The following is an 18,855-nucleotide window of genomic DNA, read 5'->3' on the forward strand; positions in this document are numbered from 1 at the left end:
AACGACTCCTGGGGGCTGGGGGCGGCTGTCTTAAAGGGTCATCACCTGTGATAATGCATTTATTCTTAGCAAACAAACAGACAAAAACAATCCCTCCATAACACTCAGCAACATGATGAAACTGGATGACCGTAGATCAGAGCGATCACTTGCCACAATTTTGCTTTAACAGACTCAACACATAGATTTCTCGATGATGAATATAAAGAACTGAGCCAGACAGAAACTGCCATGGAGAGATTAGAAATAACTAAGTGAAAGAGCAGAAATGGAGGAAGGGAGGCTCTGAAAGCATAATAAAATTTGGAAGGGAACATGAGGGAATACAGTCCAATCTTAAAGTCGACATTAATCACACCTAATTACTCGCTTTAATGGGAAAAGGTCTGATGAGCTCACAGAGGGCAGCTGCTTTACTTAACTGAAACTTAGTCGTCATACTGACCAAACCATTCTTTACATAAATAAGTCTTCATCAGACTCAATATCAAAATCTTTTGTCTTGGTAATTGGCTGAGCCGCCAGCATGGCCAGTCTGTCTGCTGAGTTGTTCATTCAGATATGCATCAGAAGCTTGTCGATGTTCAAAGTCATATGATTAAGGAAGATTTCAAGGAATTTAATTTGTTCACATGGCAAAGAGTTTTAAAGTCTGTTGGTTCTGTATTGCTAAGTGCATTTGTTAAAAATATAAATGTGGGTATGTTTGGTTCCATTCCGACACAAAGAAGAAATCCTGTAGAAACGGGATAATAATGAGCAGCTGATGTCCAAGTTTCTCGGCGAAGAGGCTGAAACCTGCTGCAAACACTGTCAAGTCTGTGCTAGTGTAACACTGTCCTCTTCCTTCTGTCCTTGTTTCACTGCTAACAAGTTACAGAGCAGCTGTCACAACGTGTCGAGCTATGGCTGACGGACAGGCCTGAGCGGATAAATCTAACAAAGTGCTTTGCAGTGTGACTGGCTGAATCTGCTGACAGTAATGTAATTAAAAGAAAAATGTGAGCATGAAAATCCCCCGTGTGTCCCTTGCTCCATTCCTTGTACTACTGTATGCACCTTTAACTGAAATAGATTACACTTTATTTTATGTATTTGAAAGTAATTTGAAATTCTTATAAAAATCGTTATATACAGTGTGAGGTGTCACATTTTACAAAGTAATGCAATGCTCTAATCACATTCCATTTTTTGCTAGTGCAGTAATATCATGACTCAGCGTAAATTAAGTAATCACATTACATTATCACTACTATGTTGTTGTGAATTCTAATGTTAACACAACATTAGCTCTTTCTAATCATCTGCACAAACAGCATGCTAACACAAGGCTAGCACAGGCAATCGTTTTGAAGCCTCTCTCAGCTGGTTTTCAACTTCACTTTGTGCTTTTAGCTTTTTGTTCGAACTTTAACACTAAAAGAAAAATCTGTGTCCTACTTAGGACAAGGATTTATGTCAGTGTGTGCGACTATAGCCTCAGGTTTATATAGATAACTGGTAATTATGTGACTATGCATTTAAGGTTACATTACGAGTAGTCTGAAGAACTTTCTCCCAAGAGTAATGAAGTAACACAATGGTAAAGTAATGTGTAACACTGATTTTATATATATATTATTTGTAATTAATGTTATAATGAATCTAATTAAAACACTTCTATTTGTTATACATTCCATTTTTTTATTACATTTTTTTTAAGGATTGCAACAAAATAATTTCTTAAATCTGAGAAAAATAAAGCGTTTTATTTTTCTTTTTTACTTCCTTGCTTGTTTTCTTATAATAATAAACAAACTACTGACCTTATGTGCTACATTTTTCCAGCCTTTGCTTTTATGCGGCATGTATTTCCTTAAGTGGCATTTAGAAAAGAAAAAAAAAATGAGGCCATCAGAAAAATTTCTGTAGGCTCTCGACAAGCTTGGTGATCCATTTCAAAGTGAATCTGACAATCCCTATGATGAGCCAGTGCGCTGTTTTATATGTTTTATATGTTCAAACTGCAAAAACTAGTTCATTATCAAAATGACGACATTAAGAAAGAAGATGTAGAAGTCACTGTGTGTGTTTGCGTTTAAAGTGCACAGTTTACTGTACTTGAAATGCTGTAATTTGGGCGGAAAATGAGATATTTTTTAAAAATGTGACAAGTAATCAGATCTTACAGGACAAAGAACAGCACTTTAATGAGGACATGTAAATAATTTCAACTTTCCTGCAGAGAATAATTGCAAGCCTCTGCCCTGCAATGACCGCTGATGAAGACGGGAAGTGGTGAAGTTAACAAATTGTGGCATATAACACCCCTGACAAAGTGCACTGTGAAGTGTAAACCCGCGTTTGTTGTCTTTATGATTGGTGACACTGTGGCTGTTTGTCAGCAGCTGCAATTACTGGCCGTCTCCAGCAGCCACAGCTGCAGTCAAAGTTAAGAATTTTCTCTCTTCACTGGAAAAGGCCATTTGCTGTATTAACTGCGTGTGGGTGTGTGTCACGTCTCATTCCAAGTCCTTGTATCAGTGACATCTGTGCGTGCCATGAGTGAGAAAAATAACAGCTTTGATATGCGGGCAATAACAATCACTGTGCATTTCTTTATGGCCTCGTATCTGGCAGTGATCGACAACGTGCTGCGATAAAGCGCATCTCAAACGCAGTGGAAGTGTTTTTTAGGCCTCTGCTTTCCAGCAGAGCTGTTGACTGCATATTATTCAAATAGAGTTCAGTGTTACTGGCATCGTGTGCAGTATGCCACATGTGTCAAATGTCGTTAAGATTGGTTTTCTTCACCAACACACTCATAATAAACAAGTGTTTTTGGGGCCTTAACTGTCAACAAACAAAACAACTTCAACTTGAGACATTTGGCGTGCTGTCATAACAGGCAGTGAATTGGTATAATTATTGCCTAGCGTCTACAGTAGCCTACCATGATGACAGTCATAATGACATAGTTGTGTTTGCAAGCTTTGTGTAATTACACACTATTACATAACCACATTTTATTGACAAGGTTAGTCCGGAAATGACCCCTTTCATTTGCAAAGTATAAAAAAAACACACTGACAAACAGGCTCACAAATTACCTATTAGCAGCAAACTCCCTAAAAGCCCTTCCTGGTTGCCACTTCCACTGGCTTTCGCTCAATTCAACATGATATCAGAACTGGCAACCCATGCTGCTCGCAACCCAGCCTTTACAGACTCGCTCAATGAAAGGGTCATGGCCTCTCTTTGCCTCCTCTCTCCCACATTTTTTTAATCTACAACACCCTTTAAACCCTGCTCCAGCACTCTCTCCTTTATTTATCACATTTTCTGCCCCACAAAGACCTTTCAGAGAGGCAGAGAATTCCATCAGTCTGTAACACGGCGTGGCTGGTGGCCACACAGGAAGCTTTTGATTTCTGCTGGAATGTCCTGAGCTTTGGAAAACTGTCAGACTCAGTGGACACAATGTCGCTGTTAAAGCACAAAAGCACAGCTTGAAATCAATCGAGCATGCACGGTCACAGCTGAAAACTTCATTATGCTTATGTAGTAAGAGTGTGGTTAAGCTTGATGGAGGGGAGGATGTTGCCCCCAAGTTGCCCGAAAGTAAAATGCGAAAAAAAAGAAAAGAAAGAAACTTGACACTAAAATGAGTTTCTCACCGAATTTAGATCCAGGCTGGTCTTCACCCATTCCTTGGCATCATTATACTCATCCATCAAACCCATAATGTACAGAGTGTCTAGTGAGTCAACGATGGATGCTCCTCTCAGGCCACCTGCAAAATCAGAGAAAACACAGTTATGCACGGAGACAAGTTCTGCTTGTTTTTAGGTTCTTTTTTAGCAGGATATGAGGTGAAAAGGTAAAAATCTCAACATGCAGTACCTGTCAACTATTCACACAACAACAAATCAGTCCAACAATTCGCAACATCCAACCAAATAAAGTTATTTTTGACTTTTCCACTGTGACTGCAAGTCTTTCTCAGACCACCCCGAGGTTTCTTTGTGTGGACAAGGTTTTTTCCCAGTTTATTCTTTATACAGCTGGTCGATCCTATCCACGGTGAAGCAAAATACATTTTTATCGGTTAAATTTCTAAAATTAGTATACGTATGGGTGGAAAACAAGTCACTACTCCCACCTCTTATCTTATTATATGCATATACATGAGCTATCAGCGTGTTGCATGGAGTATTATTTTAACACTGATGCTAATTTTACAGTAACTAATCCCTAAAGCGGTAATCTGTCCACTAAGACAGTATGCATTTCAACTAATTTTTTAAAAGGGTGTTTTAAAGAAGATTTGTTAAAGAAAAAAAGTAGAAAGTAGAATAAATAACCGACAAATCATTACTTTATTTCCTGCTACATAAGTCAAAGTCTTCGAAGATGGATAACTACTGAGATTTAACTCTAAACCTTTAATGTGGTGGTTAGCAACAGCAACTTGACAGCGCGTGTGATAAAAACTAAAACATAAAAGTCTCCCTCGCGCCGAGCTTCAGTAATTACTGCAGTGATGTTGAACGATAATACAAAAACAGCTTTGTGTGGCCCACATGAAAAGCATCTTCTCTCCGAGATTAAAGCATCCGCTACAAAGCACCAGTCACTGTAACATGAAAGTCAAGTCATTTAGGAACCAACCACCAGAGGGGAATAAAAGAACCGGTATACTGATTATTGCAAACATTCAGCTGCTGGATTTCCCGGAGTTTGTGCGCTTCCTGCATCGACTCTGTGTAAATGTCACAGTTTAAAATCTGCCTGTCTGCAGTGACTGTGGATGCGTGAGTGTTTGTCTTTGTGAATCTCAAGCTATTTATTTCCTTTCATAAACTAAACGAGAAATGCTAACGGGTGTTTATTCCATCCTTATGAGAGATTGCATGGTCCATTTTCATTCTCATATGACCAAATATTATGCAAATGGACCTGAAGGCCACAAAGACAGCGCGGCTCAAAGGAAGAATACACATTACCCTTAATGAATTACTGTGTAAGAGTTTAAAGGCAAATTGGGGTTTGGAAGTTTAATAACAAGAAAGTGGGACTAAACCGGCAGAGAATTAAACTTCTTGTGGGCTGAAAATGTAGATGAGGTGAAAAAATGCAATAGTGTGGAAACTGAACTGGTTAAGTAGGAGAGGTGACGAAAAAGCTTGCTGATCATCTCTGAGAACTTAGCCTACAGTAGATGGTTGGATTGATCTGATGCAACCATTCAGCAACCAGGTACATCAAAGACTTCAATTTTTATGAAGAATTATTTTCAAAGCTCGCCAAATATGTAAATCACAACCATGCCTTTAGGTGACAACACAGAACTGAAAAACTGAACTTTTTCAGATCCTGTTCTCAACAGACGCTGTGATTTTGTTAATGTTTTGTGTTAAACTGCTAGAACGACCTTAATACTTTTCTACTCACTACAGATAAAATTAGTTTGTGTAAGTGAAAATGTTTCATAGCTATAAACTCCCCTTGGGCATTTAATTGACCTTAATGCTTTGCAGTTTTAGCCCAGTAATGTTATTAGTACTGATTCTGTCACTCTGTTCAAATAATCATCAGTTAAACAAAGTAAAAAAATTAATGACAATGTTTCTCCATATCTACAGCATATTCTATATTAGCTTATTTTATCTGGAAGGAAAGTTTGCAACAACAATAAATCACCCATCCATTCATGCCCATGTCAGCATCCTTTCCCCAGCTACCTCCTATAGCAGTGGCCAGTTTAGCACTCCCAAGACAGCTGACAGATGCAATGTCCCAAGGGTGTACTGGGTCTGTCCCAGTTGGACACAACTACAACACCTGACCTAGAAGTGTTCAGGAGGTCTCCTAGTCAGATGCCCAGACCACATAAAACTGTCTCCTTTTGATGTAGAGGAATAATGGTTCACCTCTCCTTCCTGAATGACTGAGCTCCTCAACATACTTCTAAGGATGAGCCCAGCCAACCCTCAGATTAAGCTCATTTCCACTACTGTCATTGGTTCAGTCACTACCCAGAGCTCACAACCATAGGTGAGGGTTGGGAAACTGAGAGCCTTGCTTTCCACTCTCAGGTCTGTCTTTACTACAACAGTGTCACATTCATGCAGATGCTGGATCAATCTGACTGTCAAACTCCTGCTTCTCTCACTCATGACTTGGGGAGACTTGGGGCTCATCATGCAAGCTGGAGGTCATCATTTGATGAAGCCAACAGAACCACATTGTCCACAAAAAGCGAAGATAACATCCCGTGGACATCCTGTGGCCATTGGCTGTGCCTTGAAATCCCTCAGAAATTATGATTGGAAGTCCAATACCCTACTGGGAATGAGTCTGACTTATTGCCAGCAATAAAAACTAGTTTTTCAGGAATCAAACAGGCCACAATACCAGGCCAGATACCTCATACTTCTAAGTACTCCCCCAGGACACTTAAAGGACGCAGTCAAATGCATTTTCCAAGAGCGCAAAACATTCAATTCAATTTATTTATAAGCAGGCTCAAAAACCCGCCAAAGCAACTGTTGACAAAAGTGCTGAACAACTAAAAGAAAATAAGTATATTCAAGGATATGCAAGCACCCTCGAATATTCCTTCCACCGCCCAAGAATGTCCTCAGTTGCAGTCAATACTGCTCCATCATGTGGGTAGGGGGCATTTTGCCTCTCCCGAGTCAACATGAGCAAAAAAGAATAAACAAGTCGAGACATTTAAATCTCTCTCCATCAACTGGTTTGTTTAAAATCTTGTTTCAATCATCAACTCAGCTATTTATATCTTGAGCAGTTTCAGTTCTGTCAGCATTTACCCTGCTCAACATTATTAGCACGAGAGCAAAACTCTCCGCTTCACCGTTTGCCTTTCACCTCATCTCCATGCCTGTATGAATTAGCTGATGAGGTTAGCACAGATGAGTGACTTGGCTTGACTGAATGATGGAAGTCACACTCTTTGGCCATAAATCTAAAAGCATTTAATGTAAAAAATGTAGAGAAACATGATGTGGAGCTTTCCTTGTCTGGTAAATCAATTTTAAAGCCACATTCTTGTAATAGTACTCCCTTTGTTCCAGCACTGAAGTCCTGATGAGGTCGCAGTGTCATGGCTGTAGCTATAATACCATCTCACTTTTTAAACACCCTCTGCTGTGTTTTTCGTCTTGTTGTCGTATACTTTATATTGTCATCAACGGGGTAGTGCTAGCTTCAAGCAAGACTCACACTGCTTATATATGACCTACTATCGACCATTTACTGTCCGTGGTGTATAAGAGCGTGCAGAAACCGAGCGCGTTTTCAGATCCAACTCAAGCCTTCGTTCTGTGTGAAGGGGAAGTACTGTTTTTAGTTTGTTTTGTAGCAGCCTTATCTCTATTCTGTGACAAATAGTAATGGTGACAACTGAGAGGAGGGGTGTAATCAGATATCTAATGCCCTCTGGTTATCCAAACCCAGAAGCAGCTCTCTGTGGCTGCAGGCAAAACAGAGTGTGGAAAATTCCTATTGAAAACAGCACCAAAGCTAAGATGGTTGATTGACTCTGAGGAGCAGACGGAGCAGATCAATCCATCATGGTGTACTCCTCCTGCTTCCATGGTATAAGATCCTATTTATTTCTGTGGCCTTTTTTGCTACAAATGGAAGAAACCCTGAGGGTCCTCTGAAGACGGGGGTAATTGGTGTGCCCTATTGTGTATTTATAAAGACTGATCAACATTCAGACACTGACATTCATCACAACACGATCTCGTTTGCATTCTCATGCATCCTGTTGCCCTCTTTAATGTATTTTACATCATATTTAATACAAACTGTACACACAACACGAGCTTTATTTAGAAACCAAAGCTGTCTCAGTTAATGCCTTGGAAAATAAAGAACAAACAATATAAGCATAAATACCCAACCGTTAGGAGTCAGCCTGAAATACTACTTGACATTAAATGGCCACGATTCGACTGATTTATGTTTGGGGTTGGACACTGTTTCTTAATGAATGACTTTAAAAACTGACTGTCAAATTGTTCATACATTTTCTCAAGAACTGATTAAGAAGTCATTAGTTCAGCAAAGGCTTGAATGTTTTATTTATTTTTTTAAATAATAAATTCTAAAACACAGTATAACTTTTGAGATCAAATAAAAATATTTCATATGATTACTCAAAGTGTGCTTGGATAGGTCAGCGTACTCGTGTCCTGCAAGCATCACTACCGGAAAGTAAGATGCGAGTGCCAGAGTGTGTGTGTGTGCGTGTGTGTGCGTAGGCACAAAGAGTACATGGAAATCCATTAGTAAGACATTGGCCGGTGGGTTTTCATTTATCATAGCTGTCACAAGCCAGTCAGTGTCGGTCGGCGGGGTTACATTAGACGGCCCCGGTCCACATGATCAATCACTCAGCACGCTCATGTTGCGAGAATTAGTTCATTCTCTCTTCTTCTCTTTTTCTCTAAATGCATGCACGCACCACTGATAAATATGAATCAGGATAAGACACTTCTTTATTGAATCCCTCGGGGGATAGCTCAGAGGCAACATTTCCGCTCTAATTTCATTTAACCAGGACATACTGCATGCCAAATGTATGGTAATACTCCTGAAATGAAATCCAATGATCATTGTAAATTCCATCGACTAAGTACATTAAAAGTGCAATACTGTTAACCAGATAAGAACAATCAGATCTCAGAGATGGATCGTTTTAATACACCTATGAGAAAGACAAATCAGAGTTTATTTGTTTCTCATTGTTGCTGGAAAGTCACAGCACAAAGCTGAAAAAATAAAATATTACAAATGTGCTCAAAACTCGGACCGCAATAGACCGGTGGCCTGTCCAGGATCTATTGTACTTTTTGCCCTGGGGCAGTCAGTATAGGCTCGAGCTCCCCCTGTGACACTGAAATAGACGAGCGGTTCACAAACTGGATGGATGGATATTTAAGCTGCCGGGTGGATCTAATTGATGCAAGAGCTGGGATTTACAATAATTGCACTGCCCCGTTACCAGTGGTTGCCAGTAACCAATTATCAATTGCAAGGCTAATAAGCATCTTGTTTGCACTAATGCTACCTGACACCAGTAAGACAGTAAGTGCATCAGTGTGTCTGTGTGATTTTAAAGGCATTTAGCTGGTTGCTATTCGAAGCACATGGTCTGCATCACAGATAAAGCGCACAGGCAATGGTTCTGTAGGCGAGTGGGCTTTTGATGAAGAGCACCAACAGAGCAACAGTGGGGAAAGAAGTAAGTGGTTTTAGAGGGAGTAGGATTAAGTAGGGTTACAGAGCAGAACACGAAAAAGCTTGGGAGAAACACGGAGTGTGAAATGTCATGCCCATCAATCAAGATTGACTTTTCTGGAGGGCTGCAATACCAATCGTGTGCATTAGCCTCTTTGAGGAGAAGATGTCAGATAAGTCATTGAATATCAATAATGAGAGGACGGTGGATCATCTGGATATATACGCTTGTCCCTGAAGGTGCATATCACTGTTCATTAAAATGCATCTTTTTATGTCAGCCTGGTTTTAACTGCAATAACTACACAGCATAGACGTTATAGCACAGACAACATCAGAGTGTTTGCATAGCAAGGAGGTTGAGCTTGGGGGGGGGGTCCTGGTTAGCCTATATACGCCTTCAACACCAAGCCAAGATAGGAAATTAATCAAAGTGATAAACGAATTGGATATTTTGAAGGTTTATGTTCATTTTAAAATATGATTATGGCATAATACGTTGGTAGACGTCCCATCAAACCTCAACATTATTTGAGGTTTGATGGCAGCCATTTAAAGATAAGCCAATAGTAAAAACTGTGCCACAATCAGTGGGGACAGTCTTCTGTAGCTGCTAATAGAAGCTACTTACTCCCAGATCCTATCCCACTTGCTACAAGATGATAAGTCAGGAAACCTAATCCTCCTGATTAACATTTTAAACACATGCTACCAGTCACTTCACAGAACTAGGGTGCATACACAGGGCTTGTTAAACATGTTCAATTGAATCCTTATTTTCAATTAAGACTGCACAATTTGTTCACTTTACACTGGACTAATTTGTGCCTGCATAGTTCACGTCTACTAATCTCTAAAAAGACCAAGTCTAAAGGAATACAAACAAGAGTTACCTTATTTTTCAGTTTTGGTGCAACAAGCTACCAATTGTCTGGTGTTCATTTCTCTTTCCTTCAACAAAGAATATGACACATGTTTAAAAAGAACGTGAAAGAGCAGGCGGCAGCTGCAGAGACAGAGCTGTTTGCAGAGGACTTGTTACTGAGCTGCACTGCTTAAATCATAAGGCTAAGGAAAGCTGACCCTGCACCAAGAAATATGCAGAGTGTGTTGTGTGTGAGACATTGATGTAACACACCCATCCAAACAACTACGCTGGAATAAGAAGAAAGGAGATGGAAGGGTCAGAAATCAGCTCAGTTCTTATTGAAGTGACAAAAACAATAGACAAGAGACTAGACAACTGATCTGCTGTTAAGAATTCATCCTTTATGTAGATACTGGAAAAACACATAAAATCAGCTTTTACTTGATTCAGTTGAAGACCCAAAACTGCCGAATTATACCTTTAAGAATTAAATTACCAAATCACCTTACGTCGCCATCTTTTTTATCTGTATTTTGTTCTGCTTTTCATTTTGCTTTTATTACATGATCTTCTTCAGCAGAAGAAATTTCACAAACCTGTAGATATCTATAATCATAAAACTAAAAAATAATTTTATTCACCAATTTATTTATTTTATGCACTCGTCAATTAAGAAAAGACTATAGGAGATGTTTTTCAATAAAGTTAGCAGTCTTTGTCTAGAAATGGAAGTCGTTCTTTTCTCCGAGTACAGTGTGCGAATATATCTGCATGTCTGCTTTGTCTTGACTAGCAGTACCATGCATATAAATCTTCTGCTTCTCTGCTTTTGTATTGCATGCGCGCACATACAAACATGACATTATTCTACTCATTACGCAAATAGTAAGTACCTAGAATGGACCACATGGAAAAAAAAAATGCTGACATCTGATTGTAATTGCACCCCACATATGCTCATCTCTGCCCCCTTCAGCATCTCCATTTTCACCATTATGGTAATCACGTAGTCGAACTGCAAAAGGCTTGCGTCTAATGGTTCTTTGTGCCTTCCAGAACAACAACCATTTCTTGGCAAGACAGAGGAAGGGAAAGAGAATTGGCAGATCAAGGGACTTTAGAGCCGGAGTCAAAAGAAATTTGTTCCATTAGGAGGCCTGAGGAGAGGGAGATGACTGAACCTGAGGCTTCAGCTAGAAATGCAAATAGCAGATATCCTTTATGTCAGAGCGCATAATTGTTTAGTCCCCACATGCTGGACAAGAAAGCTGGTGAATACTTGTCAGGGGGGTGGATGTGTGATTGACTCTCAATGCATTTTAACATATTCTTTGGCACCGAGCTTTAAGGAGGACTACTTTAGTGTTAGGCAAGCCTCAATATTTGTAAATGACAGACTGCATGTAGATGGATGCAGCCACCATTATCATGACACCACCCACGCCTTGAGGTCTCAAGCTGAGCATTTTAAGCATCACTACCTTTGTGTATTTTTTTAATACTGGACATTATGAGTGATGGCTGGATCAGGCAGGCTTTATCCTGCTTTATCATCAGTTTTACTGTAGTTGAGATCATAATTTAAAAATTAAGATCACAGAGTATTAAAATAGACAATAAAGCTATCAGCAAAGTCTAAGAAAGTTGGTTCTGTTCATTTTGATGTTGTGTTTTCAGTGGAAGAGTTCCAGGACATTTCTTCAGTCTTGGCTGATTGCAGATGTCCCCAACATTATAAACAGTATATTTGCATAATGATTGAAAGTAGCAGCACTGACTAACAATGGGGCATGTAATCAGCTTTGGGATCATTGATATGCAAATTGTCATTGATCAATGGCGATGAGATGAAAGGTTTCTCCCAATGAAAACGCAACGTTCAGAACAAAATCAACTTTCTGGGATTTCCTTGCCTGGATGATTGAGTAAGCATTGAGACTGTCAGGAAAGTGTTTACTGAGGACATAACCAAGTCTTTTCAATTGATCTTTCTTACAGACATGCAGTACAATTACCAGATGAGTTGCCACCTTCTGGCCATTCAAAAGTATGCAGATTTCCCCAGTGGAGACATTTGGAAAGAAAAAAAAAAACTTGTATTTTTATTATGTAGATATATCGAGATGTGTTATGCTGTGTTAGAGAATTGTGATCCGCTGTGGCAGATCACAGTGCTGGGGCAGGAAGAATCACCAATACACTATCAAAGTGTCAAAAACTAAGGAGCTAATCACCATACCTTAGCAGAGATTAATCCAATCGGAAACAAATACAAAATACAAAGTGTCCAGACATGATTAAAGAGGCTCTAGACTTCAAGCAGTACACACATCAATCTAATTGCAGCAATCTAATTTGCCACTCTGGGAAAGCGTGGCGTGTCAGTGGAGCAGCCCTGTCTGATATGACAGGCTCTCAGATAAGATTACACACCGCACACAGTGTTATCGAACCCCTCGCCTCCTCCCTGTCCTAAAAGCCTGTCTTGCATTGATCTAGAGACACGGCTGAACAGTAGGAGAGTGAGGAGAGGGGGGGATTAAACATCTGATGCTCGGTCAAACCACAAAACCTGATTTGGGATGACAGCTAAAGCTAGAGGCTCTGATTAGGCAGTTGATAAAGCACTAACAATTCATCCAGTTGTGAGGTCATTCAACTGGTATCTAAAGAATGAATAAATAAATGCTCGATAGAAATCCGCCCTGCAAACACCGACTTCCTCTCATTATTAAAACAAAGGCACTGCTCTCCATCACGCACACCAGACGTTTACTCATCTGAACTGTGCTTTCTAGCTCACTAGTTGCACACAGAAAAAATGTGCAGCCCAGGCCATTTAGGAGAGGTGTAATAACCTGTTGACAAAAAGCACCTGTCAGCAGGAGAAATTAAACCAGCCATCTTCAACGAGCAGCTGCTCTGCTTCATTTGTTCAGTACCTCAGCCATTTAAAGGTAAAGGAGGATCCTGGAACTAAAATGCTACAGACAGGTAAGAATTTAAAGAGAAGAAAAAGGAAGAAAACAAAGTGTCTTATTACAGTGTTGGGCCATCATTACCCGCCAGGGCAGTTTTGGTTTTTTCAACAGATATTCCATCATTTTGTGTTTGGACAATGCTGGTGGATGCACTTTCTAACACATCAGTTCCAGATCTACTGTATGTTTAAAGGCCACAGATGTGCCCTCATGCCCTATGCACTGTAATCCTGGAGGAGATCAGTCCCATCAGCGTACAGATCAGAGTTAAATAGTGATCACTGATTGGCAGCAATTCTTTAATCTATGAGGACAAGTAATAGCAAAATATCCATGCCAGGACAGTTACATTTAATTTAATTTATACAGCATCAAATCACAACAACAGTCACCTCAAGATGCTTCAGCTACCAGGTTAACTGCAGCTGTAATTCAGGCTTCTCCTTTAATTTGTCACCCATCTGTATTTGTCCAAAAGATATACATATATAGTTAAAGCTGATTTAAAAAAAAAAAAAAACATTTAGAGTTGTTGTTTTTCTTGACTCGTCTGGAGCACTCAGTGACTATTGGCAGCATAACGGGCAGCAAAATAAAAAGTTTACATTCAATCAAAGTCGGAGATTATTTGGGGGAAAAAGTTTTCAATTATAGAAAACTATTTCAGGTTTCTGACAAATCTACAGAGAACCAGTTTAGAAGCTGCTGGTCTGTACATTGAAAGATACTACAGCTTGCTCACCTGCAATTTCACACTCAATTACTAAGGGAATGCAAACTTTCTAACAATATTTCCTGGAGGAATGTGAGTTGAAACACTTGTCCACAATACTCAATATCAATTTCTCTTTCACTGCTTTACCAATTCCTGAGTTCATTTCGGTTTTACCGTGTTTTGTTCCCAGGATGCCAGAGACTGTTAGCTCTATTCAACCCCAACCACCCAGCCACCGACAACAACCATGAAATGTCTCCCACACTGTCAGGCTGATTCTGAAAGTTCTTCCGATCTTTGCTGCAGGAATGAATGATTTTTTACAATTGCAGTTATGCATTGTGGCACAAGCTTGCTCCTTCCCTTCACTCAACACAGACAGAGTCCCACCTGCCAGCGATTGGATGGATAACTGTCAATAAAATGGGAGGAAAGTGTTTTCTGTGCAGGCAGGATGAAATATGTGCATATGTGCATGAGCTTTAGACACTACAAGCTGCAGCAGCTGAGGTGCTGATTTGCACGCAGCTAGACCTAATGTCAAAGTATGTCTTTTCATGCAAAGACCCAAAACAGCAACACTAGATAAACACAGAAACAGTATATCCTTAAACTTAAACATAACTGTGTTTCCACAGAAAACAAAAGGCAATATTTGAGGAGTTCCTGGAGAGTGATAAGACAATCTGAAGGAAAAACTAAATGCTCCTTTGTACCAAGAAAAAAAAAAAAGACTGTCACTGAGAACCTGAAAATCTGATGATTTAAAAGAGACAATGGTTGACACTGTGGTTGGAGAACACACAAGCTGCGATGAAGAAATGCTTAAAAGAGGTGCTGTATATTAATAGACTCCAAAATAAGTGAATGAACTAAAATCTGCTCCCTAATACTGACATAAGCTTAAAAGCTTGGCATGAAAGACTTGTGATTAAAACTGCCAAACACTGATTACTACCCAGCAGCAACATGTCTCAAGTTGCAGACATGTCATCAGTGACTCCGGATCTACGTCATCAAAGAGTGAAATTACATAAAGACAGAGTTGTTTTTTGTTTTTTTTAAGGATCCTGATGGTAAACACCGAGAAATAACAACAAAGGTTTTGGAGTTTTATCTGGATCCACGAAATTTTACCCTCACTGTATTCATCAGACCACAACTGAATTGTTACAGTAGCACAGAGTACAATCCATTATAATCCCCCTGCTTCGTCATACATTTTGCAAACACTTTTTCATCATCTTGGCTATAATCCCTCCGCAAAGGCTTGATGATGTGCTCATGCCCATTGAGGGGGACTCATTCTAATCCGAGTTGGGAAAAGCAGAAATTTAGTGGCGATGATAATAAAAGATGGCTTCCCTTTCATCTTGATAGCTTGAGTTCTGCTTTATAATGCTATAGAGCAGCTTTCTTTGTCAAGGCAATTCCCCCAAAACAAACATACTGTGAATTTAATGGCACAGAAAAGTCCCACAGCAGATTATCAGAAATGACACAATTAAAGGTCATGATGTTGTATTTTTAATGTGTTGTTCTTCTGCACTTTTTGGTTTTAATTTCTTCTTGCTTTGTGTTTTGTGATAGCCAGCTATCCTTACGTACCCCCTGATGACATCAACACACCCATGCTTTTATAACCCTGTCACTTTCCCTTGGACTAAGGGAGGCACTGAGCCCACTTTGGGCGTGCTGTAATCTCTGTGCAGTTGCCACCGTTTCACTGCCAAGCGATGCGAAGCTAGCCAGGATCGTCATTACATGCAGTGGGACGAAACCTGCTCTAACAGCAGGCTTGCATTATCAGAAGCTTGCTGTCTAGTATCTTATGAGCCTGCACCTTAAATGCTCCAGCATTAACCCGCAGGTGGGGGCAAAATATTTCCATCATCCTTCTGATCTCATGGTTTCATTGGATTCATGGAACGAACAGCTTTTATAACCTTACAATCTTCACTAGTGTTCGAAGACATTTTTTTCAGCAGTAAAACAAATGTAACAATCATCCACAACTTCGGCATTCTGGTCATTGACCAGTTTCTCCATGTTTCCCACAGTGTGGTTCAAGCCATAAAAGTTGACCCTCAAGTTGTTAGTGTTATGTTAATAAAGCATTTCGTTAAATCTTGTGAAAATGGAAAAACTTTCCAAGTAAAATAATTCATCATCTACAGATGGTAAAGGTACTGGCGTGCCATTAAAGTGACACCGCGTCTCCTGCTGTTGGCAGTTTCAACATTTCAAAATTCTTCAAAAACAGAAAACTATGTTTTACAGCTGTAGCATCACTAAGCTGTGCAGTTCCTTAGATGTAACAAAGCGAATACAATTAGTTTCTGACTCAGTGTAAATATAAAACCTGTGGAGAAGAGCCTTTAGTAAAATGAAATTCAATTCATATTATTTAAGACTATGACTGAAACACTATGCAGACTTAAACACAACTCTTTCTGACTACTGTATACAGCACAGTGGATTTTCAACAGCAAACATTTGCACCACTAAGTAAAGAACAGTATTTAAATATTGCTCCTCAACGTAACACAGCCTGAACTAGACCAATATCATTGGCTGAGACTGCTCACATAAAAAGAAACTGCAAATAGCTAGAACTGCAATAAGAGAGAAAATATTGTTTTATTTTATTACATCTTAATTCACACATTTGTCCTACAAATACTTACATTGACAAATGTTTAAAATAAACTACAACTTTAACAATACCCAAAAAATCCATATAGATTGGGTTGTATGCATATCCCAGTGACAGTATGTAAAGTAATTCCCAAAGCCCTACTGCTGCTGCTACTGCTCTATATCCTCCAATTATCATGATATACGATGTGGCCAGCCAGCAGTTCCACTTTAGGCCCTATTGGTCCCAGAACAAATAGGCAATATTGAATGGAGGGTTGGGATGTGCTCTCAGGATGGGGTGAGGGACCAGATCCTGATTTGTCACCTAGTGCTGGTCGCTATGGAGACAGATGATTTCAACCCCATCGTGATGGAGCCCGTGGGATATAGAAATTGATGGGGAAGAAAAGGAAAGTGGGTGGATGGTTGCACCCCTTCTTTCTGTGTGTAACTTGCATGTGACAGGTGGTGATGGGCACCATTTGCGTAGCCCTTCATTTAACCTTAATGGAAAGGGAAGCTGCCACTCCCTCCTTTGCTCTCTCTAACCTTTACAGTGCCCCCCTTTAAAACCAGGTGCAAGGTCTACAGAGAGGTAATTGCTAGGGAGGGGAAAAAACCTGTCTGCTTAATATGTAGGCTGAGGAAACAGCAGGCAGTTGTCAAGGGAAGTGCTTCCTGAATAAAGCTGACTGCTTTTAATAAATGTTCCATAAATGACAAAACAGGAGGAGCTTTCAAGTGACACAGGTGCAAAGGCCTTGCTCGATCAGTAACAGTAAAATCCAAGTATTAGTATACATACAAGTCCCTTTTAAGCAGCACTGTCTTTGGAAAAGTGATGCCACAGTGGATATGTTTAGCTCAAGTTTGTTTGCTGTAGGTTATGATGATGTAAGACAGTGAAAATTGGTGAAAATCCAACATCACTTTGGGGGGATCCGGGATGCCCGAGAACCGCCAGGTGCATTATAAAAAATGTATTTCACCTTTCAATAGCACCTCCAACCAGACCAACTAAATAATAAATATCCAGCGCTTCATTATTTGGGCCATCGATCCAGAGTAAATCAGGTTTCCAGGTCTCCATCATGTAAGAGTACCTGGTAATGCTTTACATCATCTAAAAAGCCCTCAGGGTTTCCTAATAAACGCTACTGGTTTCAAATTGTCCTTAGGCGTGCCATAAGAGAAAAGGTGAATGGTTCAACCTGTTTTGCTAGAAGCAGCTCATTTTGCATGCCAGGAGAACTGTGAGCAAAAACCGATGACCTTATGCTCTTTAATTGCACCTCTTGGGATGAGAATGGAAAGGAAAAGAGGTAATGGGACAAAATGAAAAAAAAGGCAGGATTAAATAATCATAAGATGAAGGCAGAAAAATGGAAAACTATTTCTCCATGCGTAAAAAGGGGTCTTTATGCTTTCATTTGTTGTAGAGAAGCAGAGAACTGGAAAGCAATTGTGAATAGCAGCATGTGGCCAATCCCCTTAACAGCCATAGGACATCTATTGTTGATGAAAAATCTCTGGAGTGAGGGAGGGGCAGCTGTGACACCTAATGTAATGTTCTCTCTTTTTCAGCACAATCACAAGCCTTGTCCCCAGCATCTGTTAGACTACAGTTTTGGCTTGGCATTTAATGTGCCTTAGCTAGTGACCCAAATATGCAGGCATGGGGGTAATGACGTCGTTCACAGAGGGATGAACATCTCTTTAATCCACCACTTAGCCTGTTGGATTGGTTGGCTCCTCACTTTGAAGCAAATGGAGAAAGTGATAGTAGTACATGAGACATCTAATAATAATGGTAAATTACACTTGTCAAACTTAGCAAAAGAGGGAATCTAAAAAGGATATAGTGGATGTGACGTATGAAATGGTTTAAATGGTCATAGTTTGGTAGTGCATATAACTAAACTCTTGATAGATAGGCTAGCTAAAAGTGGGTGTCACACTTTTTTTTTTAAGCTAGCTTGTACGCTAATATAAGCCCACAGCAGTTAGGCACTTAGCTAAATGCTAATAAACAAAAATGGAATCTATTAGCACCTTAATAGTATCTATATTTCTCAATATTTATTTTTTTCTTGTTTCTGTAAATTTGTAAATTTTAGGCGTGCTTGTAGTCGCTGTGTCTGTACATGCTAGGCTAATCGAGCACTAAGTAAACTAACACAGATAATGCTTATCCAAATTTTGAGGGGAAAAAAGTGAATAAAACCATTTCCCGAGTTTTCAACCCACTTATTTATCTATGATAATAAAATTCCCAGCTTTTCTACCATTTACGACTTGAGTTAATCAGTCAACATCAGTTAGAAAATGACGTAAAATGACCAAACAACCGGTGACATATAAGCAGAATTTGAAAGCAATCTTGGTCAATGTTTCAACTA

At 39.7% G+C, this 18,855-nt stretch overlaps 1 protein-coding gene across 2 annotated transcripts in view; it reads right to left on the reverse strand.

The window, feature by feature from the left end:
- Window positions 1-18,855, reverse strand: part of LOC146378085 (mannosyl-oligosaccharide 1,2-alpha-mannosidase IA) — a 192,627-nt gene that overhangs the window by 79,991 nt on the left and 93,781 nt on the right. For both annotated transcript variants that reach the window (XM_084943815.1, XM_084943816.1), the window contains exon 3: window positions 3,657-3,772. In XM_084943815.1, the coding sequence (XP_084799941.1) occupies window positions 3,657-3,772 (116 nt within the window). The remainder of the gene's footprint in view (window positions 1-3,656; window positions 3,773-18,855) is intronic.

Source organism: Perissodus microlepis, chromosome 11 (genome assembly GCF_051167445.1).
Source record: "Perissodus microlepis isolate ML-2025 ecotype Zambia chromosome 11, ASM5116744v1, whole genome shotgun sequence".
In the NCBI taxonomy this organism is placed as follows: Eukaryota; Metazoa; Chordata; class Actinopteri; order Cichliformes; family Cichlidae; genus Perissodus; species Perissodus microlepis.